Raw genomic sequence first — 21,902 nt, 5'->3', positions numbered from 1 at the left:
ACCCTAAACCCTAAGACCTAAACCCTCAACCCTCAACCCTAAACCCTAAACCCTAAACCTCAAATCCTCAACCCTCAACCCTAAACCCTAAATCTTAAACCCTGTAATGTCGTAAAGCTCTAAACCCTTAAACCCTTAACCTCAAACCTTTTTTTTTATTTCGTGGTTTTAAAGTTATAGTGGTGTGGTCTAAGCTTGTGGAAATTAATTTTATAAATTTGGTTATCCGGTATTATCTTGTTCGTTTTCAATAAGCCATTGTTATTTGTTATGGTGTAGTTCTTATTTCAATGATGTATTTATCTTTATTAAATTGATATTATTTATTGTTTCCCGGCGTTGTGTTTTTTATGTGATTCCTAGTGCGTACCAATTGGTACTTCTTTTGTATTTTGTCTATGGTACTTAGTTAAATTTTCAGACTATTTTGTCATCTTAAGAAAGAAAAATTTTAATTGGAAAATAATACATTATTTTCGGGGTTTTAAATAAAAATGAAAAATTGTGAGAGAACATTATAACACCCTAGGCCTTTCCCTCTTTCTTCTCCCTCTCGTCATCCTATACTGGCGTTTCTTTTCCCTCCTCTCGCTGACGAGGACAGGATTGACGTGCAGGGCGGCAAAGCCTGGGGAGTCCGACGAGGAAGAGAAAAAGGAGATTTAAAAGCCTAATATGGTTCGTATTCTAGGTTAGATCTATCAGACGATGGAAAGGAGTCGGTCTTTGGTAGGGATGGAGGTCCCTATCACCGGCAGCGACTCGGTTAAGTGGATAGAGGTTACTGTTCCTTCTGCAACTCCTGCTACTTCCTCTTCTTCTTCTTCATCGTCGCCCTTTGCCCCTTTGACTGAGGATGCTGCCGCCTGCGCCATCATTGGGGATCCTCCTACCTATCTAATTTGGTATTCTCTCCTCTCTCTCTTTGACTCTGGTTTTACAACTTCCTTTTTTCCCTTTGTGGTAACCTAGCACTTAATGCAACTGCGTCAGATTGTGTCTTCTGTACCCTAAACTTGAATGCAGAGTGCAATTGTGTCAGCTGGTGGTTGTTGTACCAAAATTCTGCTATCCAAAGCGGATGGTAATTTTTCTAAGAGTTTGAGAAACCAGCTGTTTTTTTAATCTTTTCTTTAAGTGATCAAAGTTTAAATTCATCGATCCTAATCGGTTTTGTGTTTTTGTTTTTGTTTTTGTGTTTTTGTTTTGTTTTTCTTTTAATTTTGGTGGTGGTGTTGACAAATTTCGTCAAACATTTCATCAAAGAAAATTCTGTTTAGTTGACGCCACTGAGTTGGCTATTTCCTATACTTGGTCCTTTAGAGAACCCAGGGGATAATGGAATACTGGTGACGTCATCTGAATCCACTCCAGTTAAATTAAGGAGGTCGATGCTACTTGCGCCAAAAGTATTGGCTTCTTCATGAAGCATGGGAAATGAAAGTTTGGGTATAATGAGGGAGATTGCCTTCTTCTCCTCTCAGTTTGGATGTGGGTGGGTTGTCAGTTAATGCTGAGGTCCTTGGTAAAGTGTGCAGCTTCATGTCTAGAAATGCATTGGTCACTTCCACCCACTTAAGTGTCTGAGAGGTAGATTTGTGGTTTGCACTTTTATATGTGGGACATAATTGTTTGTTTGCTTTTGGTTTGGTCTCCTTCCTTACCAAGCTAAATCATTCTCCATGCTGATTTTGAAAATTTCCCCCCTAATTAAGAAATGAGTTGCAGTAATAGACATAGATTGGTTTTAAATTTTGCAACCTTCTTAAAGTTTATCTGAAATATAACATTTTGAATTATTGTTGACTTCCATGGAACAGGAGAATTCACAAAAGTCAACCATGCGCTCTTGATTTAGTGGAACTCTGCGCTCATAAAGAATTTCCAAGGACTGGAATTCGAATTCTATTCCCTGATGCACTCTGTCCATTTGCCTTTATATGCAAGGATGAGGTTTGTCCATTGTACAATACACGTGTATGTATAACTCTTGTATGCATGTATATATGTGTATGTCCTTGTGGATATGTGTCTCTATATAGCACTATTGTGAAAATGAAGATGATTAGGTGGGTGGTAAACTTGGAGATGATTATGGCAATGTCTGATTGTGTCTTTCATCGGAAATAATATACATTGGAGACATGGGTGGTGGTTTTACATTATGACTCGTTTCTTTTTGTATTTGTTTTTAATCCTTGGGGGTCAAACGGCATAAAAACTTAAAAAACTATTTAAACTTGTGGTGTGTATGTATCTACGTATAAATGAATGTAATGCATCTTGTAAGCATAATATGTTCTTGTATATGCAGATTAGATGCACTTCTGGCAACCTGTACCTGCTTTATGCATTGACTGTTTCAGGAGTAGCATATCTATTCAAACTCAGAAATATTTACACTTATGAATCCTGCTCTATTTTCCCATCAAATGATCTTATAGAGTTTAATCTGCAAACTCATCCACATTATGGAGAAATAACAGCTGTAGCAGCAACATCAGGGTCTCTTGTAATCGGGAGAAGTGATGGATCTGTTAGTCTTTTCCAACTTGGAATGTTTGATCAAAGTGCTCCAGGTATTAAGTCATGTTGTGCACCTGTGTTTAAAACAATATGCAATGCTCATGCATTTACTTTTTCTTTCAATATGAGTTTTGTTATGTATATCATTGAATTTCAGGTCATTAAAATAAATTTATTCTGCTCTGTAGTCTGGAAAGTCATGAAATTGTTTGTTGGGTGCTTTACTCTCTTAGAAGTTTCTATAAAATAAGTTTGTAGAGATCACCATCCAAGCTATTTCAAACTCTTTTGAAACAAGGATGGTTTTGAGGATATGTTCATCATTTCCCGTACATTTGGTGTATTTCAGAGATTGAGTTTTGTTATTGGATGCTAATAAATGAGGGCTCTGGTAAAAACCTGAGAGTAACAAGTAGTGTGTAGGTATATTATTGGATCTGATGGACTAATGCTCACACTTGAAATAAGTGGCATTTTTTGTCTTTTCATTTTCTTTTTCCTCTTTTGGGAGTTTCTTGGGGAAGATGGATATAGAGTAGCAATGTAGAGGATTCAGTGATTGCTTTTGTGGCTTGTTATCATTAAAACATACATTTCTTTTCCGAGTTTTTGTAGTCTAGTTGTGGCAGAAATTTCTTTTTCATTGTTATGCAGCCCCCAACATTCTGTATCTTGTAACTTTCTATTTTCTTCTGCTGTGCTTGGACCTCATTTCTGACTTCTATTTCCCTTATTTTCAATTCTCAGATTTTGTACATGAGCTGCGGGATGATGCAGGAATTGGTCGTTTGTGGGGTTTCATCTCAAGGTACTGATTTTTGTATTGAATTATTTTTACAGAAAATATCCATATGTTCTTATTCACTACTAAATAGTATATTTGGAGAAGTTTATTTTTCCTATTGCATCATCGGCATTGGCAAATAATTACATCTGGATCAGAAATCCATTACGTTTATTATTGAAAATTTTATCATAATGCCTGCTTATTTTTTAAATAATTGATCTAAAACTTCCTTCTCTATGATGAACAAAAGCAAAAGGAGAATGGAAATTTGCAGTGTCCTTGCCTTTGCAGGCTTATTGACAATAAATGAAAAGCATTACCTATGTTATAACTTATGAATTTCTTTTTATTTGGTTTTCTTTTTCTATATAGATCTGAGGATACCCTCAAAAAATCCTATTAAAAACCTGCACTTACCAATCTCCCTAAGCTTTCCTTGTTGGTAGTACACTATTTGCCTTCTTCACATTTTTTGCTAGAGCTTTATTTATTTATTTTTGTATTTTTTATAGGAAAGACAAAAAGATGTGAAAAGAAAAAAAAAAAAAATGCAGGAAGTCTGAGATTTGCAAAGCAAACAACAGAAAGTAAAAGGTAAAGGAAGCCTAAGAAAGGAGACTTCCAACAAGAGGCTCTTCACCCTTCTAAATGATCCATTAGAAGGAAGCCTAAATGACTTAGAGGGAAGGCAGTCTTATCCAAACTCCTTAGACAAAAAGATTCCCCTTTTTCTGCTTCCTGGTTTGCCAACCTACACTGCCATGCAAAAAAGTATCAAGGCTTCTAGAAAGGTTAAAAAACTTACAGATCCACAAGTCATATCTTGTTCCACTAAGGCCCTCTTGTATTCTAAATTGCCCTAGAAAGGGCTATCGTCAAGTCCTCTTCCATAAGGTTAGTAACCCTCAACAATGGCACCTTTTTCAAGGATTCTAGTGCAGCTAAGATCTCCGCCTTAGTTTCTATGAGAAATAATGCTCTCTTTGGGAAATGGCTTTGGAGGTTCCCTAGAGAAAGGAGTGGTCTTTGGCATAAGGTTATTGCGAGTATATATGGGACACATCCTAATGGATGGGACGCCAACATGGTGGTTAGATGGTCACACAGGCGTCCATGGAAGGCTGTTGCTCAAGTTTTCCAGGTTTTTTCCCCTTTTGTCCGCCTAATGGTGGGCAATGGGGAGAGAATTCGTTTTTGGGAAGATCTTTGGTGGGGTAACCAAACTTTGTGTTCTCAATTTGCTGATTTTTACAAAGTTATTTTTGTGAAAAACTTCACTATCTCAAATGTCCTTGGCAATTCCTTTCCACTGTCTTGGAATTTTAACTTTCGCCGCAATCTTACGGATTTAGAAATTGATCTCCTTCAGAGATTAATGTCCTCCCTTAGTTCTGTGCTTTTCTCTCCTTCTATGGTAGATTCAAGAGCGTGGTCTTTGTCTTTGTCAGGATTGTTTTCAGTGAAATTTTTTTTCTTGGCCTTGTCAAAAGTCTCAAATCCTATCTTGTTCCTTCCGGCCAAGTTCTTGTGGAGTTCAAAAGCCCCTTCAAAGGTTAAGGCCCTCGCTTGGTTAGTAGCACATGGGAAGGTAAACACCAATGATAAACTGCAATTGAGAAGACCCTACAAATCCCTCTGTCCTCAATGGTGCATTCTTTGCAAAGGAAGTGGAGGGTCGATTGACCACCTTTTTCTTCATTGTCCTGTTACCATTGGACTTTGGCACAAGTTGTTCAATCTAGCAGGGTTGGTTTGGGTCCCTCCAAGGAGTGTTGAGGACATGATGGTTATTACTTTTAAAGGCTTGGGGAACTCATTAAGAGGCAAGACACTTTGGCAAATCGCTTGCCTTACCTTGATTTGGTTGGTGTGGCAAGAGAGAAACAATATGATATTTGAGGATAAAGGGAGAACGGAAGATATGTTATGGGATTTGATTCAATTCTATTATTCTCTTTGGGCTTCTTGTACTGAAGCTTTTAGAGGAGTTCCTCTAAGTGTTTTACAACTCAACTGGATTGCGGTTTACGCCTCAAAAGTTTGAAGTTTGTTGGAGTTTCTCTTTGTTCTTAGAGTTCTATTGTTGGGAGTTTTCTCCTTTGTTCAGTTTGTGTAGGAAGGACCTCTCATCCTTCCCTTGCTTTCTTCTCTTTCTTTTGTATCTTTTCTTTCTCCTGTATCTTTTCTTCTATTAATATATTCTTCTTCGTTTTTGATAAAAAAAAAAAAAAAAATCTCTGCCTTAGTTGCTATCCTATACAGTTGACTTACGAAGTGCTCTAACAAGCCCACATTTATATTCTTTGAACTAAATTCTAATACTCTCCTGACCTAGGCATCCAATTAACATCTAAAAGAGTTGGGTTTAAGGCAACCTATAAGTTAGGCCCTTACCCTTTCTCTGACGCAAAAAGCAAGTTTCTCGTCTTTGGTCAAACTAGAAGATGCTAATGGGAGTAGTAACAAACTCTTTAGCAACAACCACCCAAAAACAAGTGAGATAACCAAAAATATTTTACAGATTGTCAACAATCCTCACCTCTATCTAGATTTTTTTGCAAAACCCTGGAAACCAATGTTGTGGTAGAAATATTTGTTAGACGATTTTTCCCCAATTTTTTTTGGAAATTTTCAATTTTCTGATTTTATTTCCATTTTTTACCAAGATTTTCTTGCCAAAGCCACCTTTTTATTGGGGGTCAAAGCGGCTTTGACCAGTCAAAGCGGCATTGACTAGTCAATGCCGGGGTCAACTGATCAAAGCCTCAAAGAGTTGGAAGGGGAGGGAGCCTGGGAATCGAATCTAGATCTCCAGCATGCAGCAAAGAGATGGTGGCCAATTGGGCTACTTTGCCTCCTGTTGTATATATTGATATATTTTTATATAAACCTTATTTCACTTAGACAGTCTCTTTAATAAAATCAAGTTTAATTATTTTATTTCTCAAATTTCATTTAACATATTATTAAAAATATAAAAGCATCATAACAATCTTATTAATGAGTCTCTTTTATATATTTTGTGTATTATTTATAAATGAAATTATTAACATTTTTAAACATAATATATATATATATATATATATATATATATCATTATTTATTTTATATTATGAATATTAAATAAATCATCATTTTAGTATTGAATGTATTTTCAAGTTCTATTTGTTTTTTTGATAGGTATTTTCATGTTCTACTTGTTATTACCGAATGTCATAAATTATATTTTTTGTTATTAAAATAATTATATTTTAATTATTAACACTATTAAAATAATATATATATTTATCATTTCATAGAGTTTTTTTCCAATAATTTCTATGAGGTTTGATTAATTTCCTTCTCATTAATATTTTTCATTAAAATTTCTATCAATATTTCATGATATTTCCATAAAATCCAACCATTGATATTTTCGCGATAACCGATTTTTTATCCTTGCTCATGAGGCACCAACAAATGAAAAGCCCTATTTCCAAGGTAATAAGACAATATATGAAAAATGACCTGACAAAAAGATATATAGAGGTGAGGGTCTATGAAACAAAGAGGTTAGTGCTCTCACCATAAATCTTCTTGAAATGAATTTTTAATCTACATGAGAACAATCATACTTCCTAATATCGACTTTGGTATCCATTGATGAGTTTAAGATAGAGGCCTCATTAAAGGCTTGAGGTTGAAATTGTTTTCATGATATCAAGTGATGCTGCCTATAAGATTGAGAGAATCCATGAAAAGTTTTCTTTGATGGATGTCGAGGGAGAGAAGAAAGATCATTTTACTAGGCTGGAAGTAGGCTTGTAAGCAGAAGAATGATGAAATTTGGGTCTAGGGAGGGTCTTTGTGAGGAAAAGAGGAATTCTAAGTTAGTGACTTTGTGGGTTTCTTAGGGAGAGTAGATCATTGTGGCATAGTTTTATTGGAAGCATATTTGAAGGATGCGCTCTTTGTGCACAATACATCTGTTGGGCATAATAGCTTTGTAGGGTCTCTATTTTGAAGTATATGATCATTATTAACTTTTTTATGAGCCATTAACCATGTGATATTTTTCATTCTTGGGAAAGCATTAAATCTAAATCATTTTACTCAATGAGAAAAATGTTAACTATCTTCTTGGAAGCAACAAAAGAAGGATTTTGAATGGAAAGAGCTCAACCTTTCCAAAATCAGTGGAAGGGGATAGAATGACAGTCCTAAGAGAACAAAGGCACAATGCCAATCCTAGGGTTGGTAGCTCATTAAGGTTTATTCAAATGTCAAGGTGCCTAGATGAAGAATGACTGGAAAGGAAGACAAGAATGAAATTGTGGAATCACTCTATTTTGAAAAAGCATATAATCAAGAATGGATATTCTGATGATAATCTTACAAAATTAGACCTATCAAAAAGTAATCTTACAAAATTAGATTCTCTAGGAAACAAAATTCTCTGCAGTCTACTATAGAAAGTAAATATGGATTGCACTCCAATGGGTGGGACATCAACTTCGAGTAGGCTTGATATGTGGAAGAGCCTCTCTCTCTCTCTCACACGCATCCACAACTCATTTTCTAATAAGAGTCTTTAAAGATAGTCTTGCACTGTTCTCTCTCATCTTATTTCTTCTTCTTCCACTCTCTCATGCCTGACTCTCTCACTCTCTCTCTTTGTGTGTGTGTGTGTGTGTGTATAAAAGGGAAAAGAAAAACTTTATAGGATTATGTGTTGCTCAGCCTGCTGCGTGATGGAGAATTCCATTCTCATGCTAGCCTTTGACTATGCATATATATATATATATATATATATATATATATATATATATATATATAAAAGTAGGTAAAATAAGAGAATATATTAAAAGCACTAGGAAGGGGCACATCAACATAAACATGAACTATATGAAAAGCGTCCAAAGGCCAGTAAGAAAAGGAAGAGAAAAACAAGGGACAAACAACCAAACTAAATCACAACCCTAACAACCCAGAAAACCAAACTGTCCCCCGCCTCTCTTGTCCCAACTGCTCACAACACCAAAAAAAAACCCTTTTCTAGGCTTAAACACCAACAAAACCAACAATTGAGATGCCCTTGATTCCTCACACATGAGAGTTGGATCCCCACTACAACTCCCCCTAGCCCTAGCTATCATTGGAGAGCTTTTGTAATTAACCAAATACTCCAATTTTCCGATCTCCCTCCTGAAATTAGAAGACAAGTTTAGCTTCCCCCCCGATTACATTGACACCAGTGCTCTCCTTTCTTCCATCTTCCTCAAAAGGGGGAGATAATCTCCTTTTCAAAAACCACAATTGCCATCCCTATGTAGATACTAAAATTAACCAACTTACTAAAGAGGCCATCAGAAGGATGCTCTTCCCCTACCGACCAGCTTGAACCATCTTGAAGCTTCATCCTGAGCAGTCTGTCTCCCTCTCCCAAAGACCCATCGGAAAGCCCCACATTTCACTGAGATTGCTTCTCCAGTCACAATTGTTTCTAAGGGCTGATTCAAAGGCCTACTACCATCATCTGGTGACCTAGCTGCATAAACAGAAGGGAAAGAAGAAGAGTAAATCCCTTCCCAAAGCAAAGTGGCTGGCCCTGCCTTCAAAAGTTGCAGCTGCCAGGAGAGTGTCTTCAACTCCCAAAACTTTCCTCTTCAATTTGATTTGTTTTATAGAGGGGCTTGTTATCCTCTTAACTTATTAAGTTTCTGTTTAGCACCTTGGATTCTTGCTTATTCTTTAATCACTATTTGTGGTATGTGCTGCATAAGATTGTTGTATCATATTACCTATCAAAAAAAAAAAAAAAACAGATCATTGTGTTATAGTGTACTTGATTGATGAAAATGTGATTTCTTCATGTAGTTGATTGATGTTTACAATGTAAATAATGCATTTGAATTGTTGTTTATGTATCTTTCTTTGTTTTTCCATGCATTCTGATGAACATAATGTTCCTTAAACATGTTCTGCAGGGGTAGGATGGTGTCGCCTGTTCAGGATTTAGTAATATCAGAGGTGGCTGGTAGAAAACTTGTTTTTGTGCTTCATTTTGATGGGATGTTACGAGTATGGGATCTTTTAAGCCATAGCAAGATTTTCAGTTGTACCATGAGCTCTACACCATTGCCAGGTTTGTATGTTGATTTTTTTTTTAAATCAGAAACGAACAAATGTATTAATTGAGAAAAAAACATGAGAAGGATGAAGTCCTCCCCATGATGTACAAACCTGACCAAAAGAATTGAGTAAGCCTCTACTAAACAAGGAGGGCTATACAACTATATGTTGATTTCGGTTCTGCTCCTTTCCTGAATAGTTCTTGGTTAGAGCTTCTTAAATCTACATGAATCCATTATCCTAATACTAGAAGCCTATTCATATATGTGTTTCAAGGATCGCACTTTTCATGATATGTTCCATCTTCTCATGACATGGTTGCCATACACCAAAATTTGAGCACGTAGTCATTTAGAAAATTCCAATAAACTTCATAAAACATTGACTAAAATTTATTGATCAAGGAGTTGCAGGACCATAATGGGAACTTCTATTTAGGGTTTTCTGTAGAAAGGTTTGGCAACAATTAGGAATAAGTAAAATGGGGTTTGTGGATTAGGCGCTGTTATGGTGTCACCGTCTTCTTTTGTGAGTACTTCATTGTTTCCTAGAGAGAAAACAAAAACCAAAAAACAAAAAATAATAATAAATGGAAAACACAAACTAACACAACAGTGTAAGAGGGAAAAAAAAGGGTTTTTCGCCCTAGTGGTAGGGGAGAGTGAATTGAGATAGTTTGGGATTGTTGCAAGGAACACGTATAAAAATGAAAAAGGAAGCTACATAATGGTGAAATTCAAGAGAATAGTGAGTCCATCAGAAGGATATTATGGGTATAGCCCCAAAGGTCAAAAAGGGAATTCTGAAATCTTGCAACTAGTAAGCTTCTCTGCCATAGACCCTAAAAATAGTTGGCATGGAGCTTGGACAAAGATGTTGTACCTGCTTGAGGAAATAAAGCAGTTTTCTAGCAGCATAGATGATGTTCTAAGCAACATTTGTTGTTTGGTTATCTGCTTTCCATAATTCTGTTGTTTGGTTATCGGGTAGGGCTAATTGGTGGAATCCCTCCTTTTTTTGCTTCTTCAACAAGATCATTACAAGCTCTCTCTCCTAGAATGTTCTGATGGATTCCAAAAATTCCTTGGTACATCAGGGCAAGAATGAAGCTGGGAATCCAAACAAGATCTGATTCTAGGCTAGTTTCAGGAAGAATCCAATGTGGTTTTATACTGATATTATCAGGATAAAGTGTAAAAATTGAAGTTGATATGATTCAACCAAAAGGAGTATAATTTGTAGGCTCCATAACAACTAAAAGGGATTCAAATAATTAGGTAGTTTTTATTTGTTCCGGATCTTCTGATTCCTGTTGGTTGCTTTAATTTTGGTATGGTCCATTTTGCTTGAAATCTTATGAGACATAGTTAAATAGCCATGAAGCTAATGATGTTATTTATTTTTCTTAAAACTTAAAAGAACAGTAACAGCCTTGTTCCAAGAGTTGCACTTCATTAGCTCTTGTTTGTTTTCTTCATTTCTTTATCTTTTGTTTTTGTTTTTGTTTTTTTTTTCAGGAGCTACATTTTTAAGGTTATGGGTGGGTGAAGCTAACTATGATACAAGTGTAATTCCTTTGGTGATCTTATGTAGACATGCTTTGGTATGTGATTTAAAATTAAGTATTGTAGTTGTCCTTAATGTTGAAATATGTTGCAAATGTTTCCTTATTCTTCTCTTCTATCGCATTTTTATGTGTGCCAGTGTTCCAGTGTAATTATTTTTTTGGTATATAATTTTATTTCTTATTGTTAATTGGATTCTATATAATTCTTTAGACAGTTAAAACTTAATGAATTTAATATATGCTAGTATTGCAGTTTAGTGATTGTTTTTTGTACAGTGGTCTTACATCTATTCTATATAACTTCTCAATAACTTGAAAGTAGGAATAAATCTTGAATTTAATATACACTGGTATTCCTATTAGGAGATTGTTTTTTTGTGCATAATATCTCCATCACTGTTCTATATAACTTCCCAATAACTTAAAGCCAGTAACAAAAGTCTCTCTCTCTCTCTCTCTCTCTCTCTCTGCACCATATATTTGTTTAGTTTTAGACTTCTAGGTTTCATTTGGATGAAGAATGGTGGAGGTAGAATTTAGGGATTGATTTTAAGCCCCTCTCTCTGTGTGCCTTATATTTGTTTAGTTTTAGATTGCATTTGAACAAATAATTTTGGAGGTGGAATTTAGGGAGGGATTTTAAGCTCCTGAAGGGGCTTTGAAATTCTAAGATGTGATGACCTCAAAATAACATTAGGAATGCATGCGCATCTGTTTAAGGGTGATTTGCAATAGAAAATTTCAAAGCATTACACCTGAAAGGCACAAGGATGTGACACCTTGGCTTTGGAAGAAGCCCAAACAAGGGGTTACTAGCAGATCCAGAGGATGATACTTGGCATGAGGGTTGTGAGGCATCATAAATGAGACATATGATTAGTTGTTTATGCTTGCAAAAGACATGGCACAAGCAAAGCAACTCTCCACAGTGATGGGATAGGTGGCCTGCAATGGTGCAACTAAAACTGAGACACATGGCATGATCTATGAAACCCTCAATTCTCTGACAATCACTTTCTTTTTATTTTACCAATCACATTAGTTATAAAGAATTATAAGAAAAGTGATTCAGGTTCTAGAATGAATCCAAAATGGACTCTAAACTCATGAAGGTCCAAATGTGTCTGGCAGCAATTATTGATATCTGGATGTAGTCCAATCATTTGGGTTATCAGAGGCGCCTATTGGATGCTCTTTTTAGAACATGCCCCTACTTTTAAAAGTAAATATATTGAAACACGGGAGAAAATGTGTTTATTGCTTATGAGTATTTGGAAAATAAAAGAGTATAAGGTGGAAAATATAATATCAATAAACAAAAAGAAAGCAAAACTTTTAACCATATGAACATGATGTACAAAATGCTATTAAACTGGCTAAAGCTTTTACCTTTAATATATGATATGACTTCTTTCTATGCTTGATATTCATCTAATAGATATCTTAGTAGGTTTTTAGGAGTAATGATGTCAAATTGGTTTGATTGAATGTGAAGTTAACTTTTAATGGATACTTAGCTGGTCTTTCTGATTACATTCATGTTGTTTGCTGTGATACTATCTGATTTCTTTCCCCAATTCTGAAGGAAGTCGACATGGAGATGATCTCCATATATCACCTCCGTTTTAGTGTGGGAGACAGGATCATTTTCTTTTTGGAGCCCTCAATGCAAAATATCCCTTCTGAGGAGGTATACAATTTATTTGTCCAACTATTGCTTTCCCCACTTTGTTCTTATTTAATGATGAAAGTATATTCATTGCATTGGATGCGCTAATGCTTGAATTCTCTCAGGGGAAATTCATTGATGTGAAACTTACTTCAAATAAGATATGGATGCTAAAACAAGACGGGTTGATATCACACAACCTGTTTCATACAAAAACTAATCTGTAAGTACTTTAATGCCTGTCACTTTTTAATTGGCCATGTTTAGAGAATCTTAAAATTTTCCATAAACTTCATCATGTTTATCCTATCTGCTGTTTCTATGTACATTTTTTGCTTATTATATCCCAGCAGAGATGAGAGAAATGTGTCCATTTTACTCATGTTGGGTTTGTTTATTTGAAACTTTGAAATTCATTGGACATTTGCCTGCCAGTGCGGTGTTTTTTTTTTTTTTTGGGGTGCTCTCTATGATATTCTGAACTTTTCATGTTTAGATATGATGAACTCAAAGAATTGGATTGCTCATGGTGCTAGCATGTTCATGTCTTAAGCTCGTGTTTTATGTGGTTTTACTGGTTGTTATTAATTTTACTCTTGTTTAGCACCTAGATTTCATTTTTCATCCTTCATTACAATTGATTGCGAAAATGACACAAGATATTTATGTGCTCACACACAACACAGACACGTTTTACTTGATTGTGGATAGATAAGTATAGTATAAATCTTATGGAAAAATCAGGTATTTGTATAAATATTCACAAATGCACACCCTCGCAGACACCTGCATGGACATGTATATGTTTCTATATTTACTTATTTATTATCCAAGTGTATTTTATTTCAACCGTTGAATAGATATTTCCTTTTTAATTGATATGATTATTTAATTTTTTGGGCTGAATGTTCCTGAATTTCTTGTTAGGGAAGAAGGACACTGTTATGCTTTGCAGGAAACTTTTGTTGCTGACCAGCTATTTCAAAGTTCTGAACATTGTTTGGATGATCTTCTTTGGATCACCCATTCACTATTTTCCACTATGAAGGTAGTATTACTATTAGTGTTGTGTTATCATTGCATCTATGATTATTTTGTTACTTGCCTGTTATTTTGACCTTCAAATTATTAACAAACAAAATTTACATATAAATTGTTGCAGTCAAGTTAGAAATGGAATCACGAGTATTGTAATTGCTGTTATATGTCAAGCCTACATCAAAATTCGATCTCAAATATATTATCATTTTTTTCCTGATGTTTTAGATATTGTTGCATATTGTGGGAGAACTGTAGAGTATGTTGGATAGGTTTTTATTATAGGTTGTGTCACATTTTCATGCAACATGGCACACTTCTCCAAAAGACTGGACCCACAAATTAATTGTCCTATTAAACAAACAAGCTATTCCAGTTGCTTGTTAGTTCAGATTGTGGCTAATCTCCAGCTTCCTTAATTATTGGACCCTCCTGGATTCTCAATGTGTTTAGAAACCGCGATGATTGTGAGACAGTTGAACTCATTTCCCTCCTTATTTAGTGTTTTTACTTTGTTAATTCTACCCTTGATGAGGGGTGTTGGTATCTCTTCATTGATGAGTCATTTCAATTCTTTTTGCGTAGTTAGTGGGGCTATAGGTATTCTACCTCTTGTCTGACCAAGTTGGTTTTGAAGGATCAATTCCAAAGAAAGTAATAGCGTGGACCTTGGCATGTGTCACTTTCATATTGAAGATTTCTTTTAGTACTCATCAAAATACAAATTAATTGTCCTATTTAATAAACAGACTATTCCAATTGCTTGTTAGTTCAGATTGTGGGAGGAGTGGTAATGGAGCCTGGGCCTTTGAGTGTCATTAAGATAGATGGGACGCCAATAGAGAAGGTGGATTTCAGTGAAAGGGTCAATCACGGAGCTGGAATTGGTGGTCTGATTGAGGGGGACCTTTCTAAGGGATCTTTTGGCAAATTTTTGGCCTTTAATAGGCTTGTGGGAATGTCAGTTGAAGGTTTTGAAAGAGAAATTTTGGCCCTTTGTTGGAGACTAGAGTCCAGGAAGAAGGGCAGAAGCTCTCAACAGGAAAAAAAGAAAGTTTCAACCTCGGGATCTAGATTTGATAGAGAATTATGCTATCTTCTATGCTCCATCAATTATGACTCAACTTCAGGGATCAGAAAAAGGGGTGGGAACTCTTTGGGGAATTTTGTGAACTGTGGGGATGAAGATTAGAATTCTCTCTTGGAATGTAAGGGATTTAAATGATGGGGATAAGCAGAAAATGGTGAGAGCTCTTATTAGAGCTTAGAGGGCAGACCTAGTTTACCTGCAGGAAACTAAGGTTCAGCATATGACGAATTTGTTTGTGAGAAAGTTGGGGGTAGGCAGAGTCTCGAAGTGGAAAAGTGTGGATTTGAGAGGTCATTTTGGTTTTTTGGGATAGTAGAGTTTTGGAGCTTCTGGAAATGGAATTAGGTGTGTACTATGTTGCTTGTAGGTTTAAATATGGTGATGGCAATTTCATTTGGGTGTTCATTGGGGTGTATGAGCCAGTAAGCAGTGCTAATAGGGAGGAGTTATGGTTAGAACTTGGGGATATCAGAGAGCTGTGGGGTGATCCTTGGTGCATTAGTGGGGATTTCAATGTGGTTAGATTTCCTAAAGAAGGGAGAAATAGTTCAAGACTCTCTTCTGCAATGAGGCGTTTTTGGGAGGTCATTGAAGAGCTTCTTTTGAGGGACTTACCCCTAGATGGGGGGTGTTTTACCTGGTGTGGTGGCCTGAATAACAGATACTCCTCTAGGCTAGATCGTTTCTTAGTCTTAGAAGAGTGGGTAAGTCACTTTAATGGTCTCTCCCAGAAGTTGTTGCCTAGGCCTACAATCGATCATGTGCCCATTCTTCTAAAGGGAGCGGGGATTAGAAGCGGTAAATCCCCCTCTTGTTTTGAGAACATGTGGCTGAGAGTGGAAGGGTTGAAAGATCTGGTGAGGAGACGGTGGACAGACTACACTCTTAGTGGTTTGTTTAGCCACATCTTAGCCTGCAAGCTAAAGGCGTTGAAGCAGGACCTCAAAACCTGGAACATAGAGGTGATTGGGTATGTTTCCTCTAACAAAGAGTTTGCCCTCTCTCAGATTGGTTATTGGGATGCCAAATAAAGAGATTTGGGACTATCCCTTGAAGAGTCGGAGGGTAGGAGAAGGATTGTAGAGGAATTCAGTAAATGGGCAAGTATGGAAGAGATTTCGTGGAGGTAGAAGTCACGACAGCTATGGATGAAAAAAGTTGATAAAATTCACAGCTTTTCCATAAGATGGCTAATGCTCGGAGGAGGAATTATTTGGCTCTCATCAAAGTGAATGGAAGAAGGTTGACAAGAGAAGATTAGGTAAAGGAGGAGGTGGTCAACTCTTTCCAACGAGTTTTGTCAAAATTTGATGGGTGGAGACCAAGCATCGATGGGTTACCCTTTTCGATTCTAGATTGTGAAGTAGTGAGGGCCTTGGAGAATTCTTTTTCTGAAGAAGAGATCCTTGCTGCCCTTTCTAGTTTGTGTAGGGATAAGGTGTCGGGTTTGGATTGGTTTTCCATGGCCTTTTGGCAGTTTTGTTGGGACATTATGAAGTTTGAAGTGATGGGACTTTTTGTTGAATTTCATCACTCAGGTTTCTTTGAGAGAAGTCTTAACGCTACTTTTATTGTGCTCATTCCTAATAAAAAGGGTGTAGAGGATTTGAGGGACTTTTGACCTATCAGCTTGGTGGGGAGCCTTTATAAGCTTCTAGCTAAAGTCTTGGCTAACAGGTTAAAAAGAGTGGTTGGGAGAGTAATATCAAATTCTTAACATGCTTTCATGGAGGGCAAACAAATCTTGAATGCAGTCCTCATAGCTAATGAAGCCTTAGATTCAAGGCTTAAGAGCTCTGATAAGGGAGTCACTTGCAAATTGGACACTAAAAAGGCTTATGACCACATGAAATGGGAGTTCTAATTAACAGTCATGGAAAAAATGAGCTTTGGGGCCAAGTGGGTTAGGTGGATGAGGTGGTGCATTTCCTCTATTCGCTTTTCGATTCTAATTAATGGAACTCCTATCGGCTTCTTTGCTAGCTCTAGAGGTCTGAGACAGGGAGACCCCCTTTCCCCCTTTCTTTTCATTTTGGCAATGGAGGCATTTTCTAGTATATTGAAGAAGGCTTTGGAAGGAGGCTTCATTCAGGGTTTTTTGGCTTATGGGAGAAGAAGAGTAGGAAGGGCGGTGTCCCATCTCCTTTTTGGTGACTCAAACAAGGAGCATTTAGAAGTCTTGAGTTGGGCGTTCATGTGGTTCAAGGCAATTTTTGGCTTAAAAATTAATATGGACAAAAGTGAGCTAATCCCCGTTGAAGAGGTCTCTAATATAGAGGATTTGGCTAGGGTGTTGGGGTGCAAAGTATGTTCTCTACCTTCTACTTATTTGGGTCTTTCCTTGGGAGCTCCCTTCAAATCTGTTCATGCTTGGGATGTAGTGGAGGAAAGATTTCAGAGAAGACTTGCTTTGTGGAAGAGGCATTATTTGTCAAAAGGAGGGAGACTGACTTTATTAAAGGGCACTTTATCTAGCTTGCCTATCTATTTCATGTCTTTATTTGTGATCCCCTATAAGGTGAGTCTTAGCTTGGGAGTTAGGAAGTTATCTCTTCTAAATAAGGCTCTTCTTGGGAAGTAGTGTTGGAGATTTGTTTTCGAGAATGATTCTTTTTGGAAACAAGTGGTTGTAGGGAAGTATGGAAAGGAAGAGGGGGGATGGTGTTCTAGAATTTCGATAGAAGGCTAGAGGGTGAGTCTTTGGAAGACTATTTGATGTGGGTGGAAGGATATCTATGATACGATTGGCTTTAGGGTGGGAGATGGCAAGAGGGTGAGGTTTTGGAAAGATAGGTGTTGTGGGGAGGAACCTTTGGCTATGACATTCCCAAAGCCGTTTTCAATTGCCCCTGATAAAGAAGCTTGGGTAGATTAGTTGTGGGAGTAAGTTGGGAAGATTGGTTGTTGGAATCCAGAGTTCTCTAGACAGATAAATGATTGGGAGTTAGGTGAGGTGGAAGGTTTGCTTAGAAGGTTGCAAGGGCACATGATCAATGGAGGAGTAGAGGATGCTATAGTTTGGTGGTTGGCGAAGGGGGGTACGTTTTCTGTCAAATCTTACTACTTCTCCTTAGTGGGTTGTTATCCGAAAGGTTTCCCCACAAGCTTGGTGTGGAATCCTTGGGTGCTGATGAAAGTAAACTTCTTTGCTTGGGAAGCATTTTGGGAAAAAATTCTAATTCTGGATCAACTAAAAAGGAGGGGTTGAAGCCTTCCAAACAGATGTTATTTGTGTAAGGGTGAAGAGTAGTCAGTAAACCATATTCTCATTCATTATCCCAAGGCAAGCATGTTGTGGCACCTTATTTTTGTTATATTTGATGTTCAATGGGTGATGCCATTCTCAATCAAGAATGCCCTCATTACTTGGTGGGGTGCCTTTGTTGGGAAGAAGAGGAAGAAGGCTTGGAAAGTTGCACCTTGTGCCTATTTTAGACATTATGGAAGGAGAGAAATCAAAGAGCTTTTAAAGATTCTAAACTAACAGACCACACGATTTTACACTCCATATACATGTTTTTGAAGTGGATTAAGGTACATATAAAGTCTAATTCTTTGTCCCCTAGATTTCATAGATTGGTTAGGCAATAAGTGAAGCGAAGGTGTTGGTTTTTTATTTATCCCTCATTTTTCTTAGCCTTGTATACATCGTGTATGCTTTATGCGTTTTTTGGCACTTTTAATACAATTGCTTTACTTATATAAAAAAAAAGATTGTGGCTAATCTCCAGCTTCCTTTAATTATTGGACCCTCTTGGATTCTCAATGTCTTTAGAAATCGTGATGATTGTAAGACAGTTGAATTCACTTCCCTCCTTATTTAGTGTTTTTACTTTGTCAATTCTATACTTGATGAGGGGTGTTGGTGTCTCTTTATTGATGAGTCATTCAATTCTTCTTGCATAGTTAGTGAGGTTATAGGTATTCTACCTCTTGTTCAACCAAGTTAGTTTTGAAGGTCCAATTCCAAAGAAAGTAATAGTATGGGCCTTGGCATGCCACTTCCATGTTGAAGATTTCTTTTAGTACTCATCAAAATAAACTTCGATTGGTGTTTGTTTGATAATTTGAGAATGGTTTTGCGTTTAAGGTAGAAGTTAAAAGCTCTTCTGGAATATTAGCATGAGGCAAAAGAGGGAATACTCCTAGGATGTATGAGAATAGGGATCCCTCCATGTTCACTTCATGATGAGATGGGATGATGAAATTTTTGGGAATTGGGATTTAATGGGGAACATGCATCTAAGATCCTTAGGGGCTATGAAATATGCTTATTTTTCAAATTTTACTTTCTATGGTGTTTTAGAACGTACCTTGAATTTGAATGTTCTCAAATCCCTTTTTCAATGCCAATGTAGAGTGATCTCAATATCCTAAAGCCTTCCACTTAATGGTTCTCTCTTTGGATTTAAGGATAAGAGAAGTGTGAGCTTCTCTTCCTTGAGGGAACAAAGGCTATGGAGGTTAAGGTTTCTTTTTGGAAGATGGAAGATCACAACACTATCTAATCCTATAGACCCTAAGGTGGTTCATATAGACCACCAAGCAGGCTTAAGTGACTAGGGCCCAACATATGGGTTTAAGTCACTTAATCCAACCCACTTGTTCCTATTTAATCTTATTTAATTAATTGACTAATTTATGGGCTTCAATTAATTAAACAACCCAAGTAGAAACTAGAAACCATAAATCATTTAATTATAAGCACTTGTGCAACATTGTGCTTATACATTTACACTTACAATTAAATAAAAATTTTCCTCAAACCATGTGTCATCAAAGAATGTGAGCTCAACCATGAACCACTAGGATCCATAAGGAAATATTGGCTATTCAAGAATCAAATTCTGAAATTGACGCTACACTCCACTAAAAAGAGTTAACTACACTCCAATATCTAATGACATTAAATCAAAATATAAATTAATTAATTAACTTTTTGAGTATATGACCTACTATTCTTTTTTTTTTTTTTGATAAGTAAAGCAAAATGTATTAAGAAAGAGACGGAAAGTTACAAAGTATACAGGGGGTATACAAAGCAACTACCCCCTCTCAAAGCAAAAAGAAGACCAACAAAGTCTCACCACCCCTTAGTTGGACGCTAACCATTCCAAGAACCCTATAAGGGATAGACGCTCTTCTCCAATATACAATCTAGCCCAGCTCCACAAACTACAAACAAAAGAATTTTTAAGCTTTTGAATATCTAACACTCCTCCTCTAAAAGTTAGTCTATTCCTTTCCTTCCAAACCGTCTAAAAAATACACAACGGTATGGACTTCCATATCTTTTTCCTTTTCTTTCCCACAAAAGGGCCCCTCCAGCTAGTTAAGACCTCATTTACAGTTTCTGGAAAGACCCACTGCACACCTGATAACCCAATGACAATATCCCACAGAACTCTGACCACTATACAGTGTATAAGTATATGATTTACAGTTTCTTCTTCACAACCACACAGAAAGCAACAATTAGGAAGCTGCCATCCTCTTTTCTGGAGTCTATCAAGAGTGAGCACCCTCCCCCATGTAGCCTCCCAAGCATAGAATGCAACCTTGGTTGGAACTAAATCCACCCAAATGCATCTTGATGGAAAAACAATATCATTGGTTCTGGCCACCAATCTATACGCTTCTTTGAACCTAAACTTTCCATTCTTTCCTCCCTTCCAGCAAACTGAATCTTCCTCCATTGAAGGCTTGTAACCCCTCAGAGCATGGAGCAAGTCCCCTATCATATCCAACTCCCAATCGTTAAAATTCCTCAAAAATCTTAGATTCCAACCCCCTTGACCGAAATTCTGATCCCACATCTCCACCGTAGCATTCCTATGGGAAGCCATAGCGAATAGATGAGGGAAATTTTGGGACAACCTTGTACCATTACACCAAACATCAGTCCAAAAATTGATTTTGCTTCCCTTCCCAGCTATGAACCCCATGTTGTCCCAACACCATTCAGTTTCCTTCAAAATTTCCTTCCACACCCCTACTCCGAACACCAAGCCCTCTTTGCTCTCCAACCATGACCTTCTTATGACCTACTATTCTTTACATGCAGGTTTTCTATGACATTAATTAATTAACCTTTCGGGATAACCTATCTAATGTTTGAGTGTAAGATCCATATATATCATGATCAACTGACATACTCTTATCCATAAAGGAAATATGTCAAATCCCACTTAAGGAATTATTATAATCATAGATTTTTTGATCACGAATGTCTGGATCACTCAAGGGGACATACTATCTCAAATCCATGAGATGTCATAGTGCCTCTATTGAGAATATTTGTTGTCATCTACCTAAACCACCAGTTATCGAATCTGTGGGAAATATATTATTATTCTTGGATCTCACCCTTAGGTTAAAGTCACCTATTACCTCAATACTAGTACACTGTACTCTCAAAGTTGAGAACTCATGCAACATAGGAGCTTGGAGTAGTCATTACAACCCGATAGTTATTCAGTCATGACTCTCTGTAGGTCCTAATCAATGTGTAACCATACACACTAATACATTCAACATGGGATAATTATCTTGATGACCAAGACAAATCATTTCATCAATTAGGAGGTAGTGCGTTACGGCTTCTAATGGATTGTTTAAGTTCATGAACTTGTCGTGAACAAACTCATCAACTTGTAAGGAACCTATAACTTGAATCTTCCATGCAACTAGAATGCACTTAGGTCAAGTATAATATAAGGGATTAGACTTGAATATTCAAATATACCGTAATGATGTAAATAGGATAGGGAAAAAAATTGATATCATATATAATGAAATCAAATGTTACATCATATCATTACTTTTAAGGGCTCTATCGTAATAGGACAATAGTGTTTGAGTTTTTTCATGAAGAAAATACAGAATCCATTAAGAGATTAGGCAATGAAGTTTCATGTATGTCTTGACACAGAGTGGAGGAAGTTGATTCCCTAGCCATGAGTGGTTCTACTAGAGAGGATTTTGAGGAAGTGTATATCCCATCTTGATTTTAGTATAATTCATAAGGCTAACAAAATGATGTCCATTATGGTTAAAAAAAATGCTCAAAGGAGTTCTCAACAACTCCTTGGATACATACATCCAAGGGGCAAGG

General features: G+C 36.7%; 1 protein-coding gene across 2 annotated transcripts in view; it reads left to right on the top strand.

Annotated features, from left to right (window-relative positions):
• Positions 1 to 513: 513 nt before the first annotated feature.
• Positions 514 to 21,902, top strand: part of LOC100250223 (nuclear pore complex protein NUP160) — a 56,986-nt gene continuing 35,597 nt past the window's right edge. For both annotated transcript variants that reach the window (XR_785530.3, XM_010649923.3), the window contains exons 1-9: positions 514 to 905; positions 1,821 to 1,953; positions 2,315 to 2,579; positions 3,274 to 3,334; positions 9,280 to 9,437; positions 10,942 to 11,027; positions 12,577 to 12,681; positions 12,786 to 12,883; positions 13,588 to 13,708. Coding sequence is in view for 1 of the 2 variants with exons in the window: in XM_010649923.3 (XP_010648225.1) it covers positions 709 to 905; positions 1,821 to 1,953; positions 2,315 to 2,579; positions 3,274 to 3,334; positions 9,280 to 9,437; positions 10,942 to 11,027; positions 12,577 to 12,681; positions 12,786 to 12,883; positions 13,588 to 13,708 (1,224 nt within the window). In the remaining variant the exon portion in view is untranslated. The remainder of the gene's footprint in view (positions 906 to 1,820; positions 1,954 to 2,314; positions 2,580 to 3,273; positions 3,335 to 9,279; positions 9,438 to 10,941; positions 11,028 to 12,576; positions 12,682 to 12,785; positions 12,884 to 13,587; positions 13,709 to 21,902) is intronic.

The sequence above is a fragment of the Vitis vinifera genome, chromosome 3 (genome assembly GCF_030704535.1).
Source record: "Vitis vinifera cultivar Pinot Noir 40024 chromosome 3, ASM3070453v1".
In the NCBI taxonomy this organism is placed as follows: Eukaryota; Viridiplantae; Streptophyta; class Magnoliopsida; order Vitales; family Vitaceae; genus Vitis; species Vitis vinifera.
Note: the sequence above shows the minus strand (reverse complement) of the source record. Positions and strands in the feature narration are given on the sequence as shown.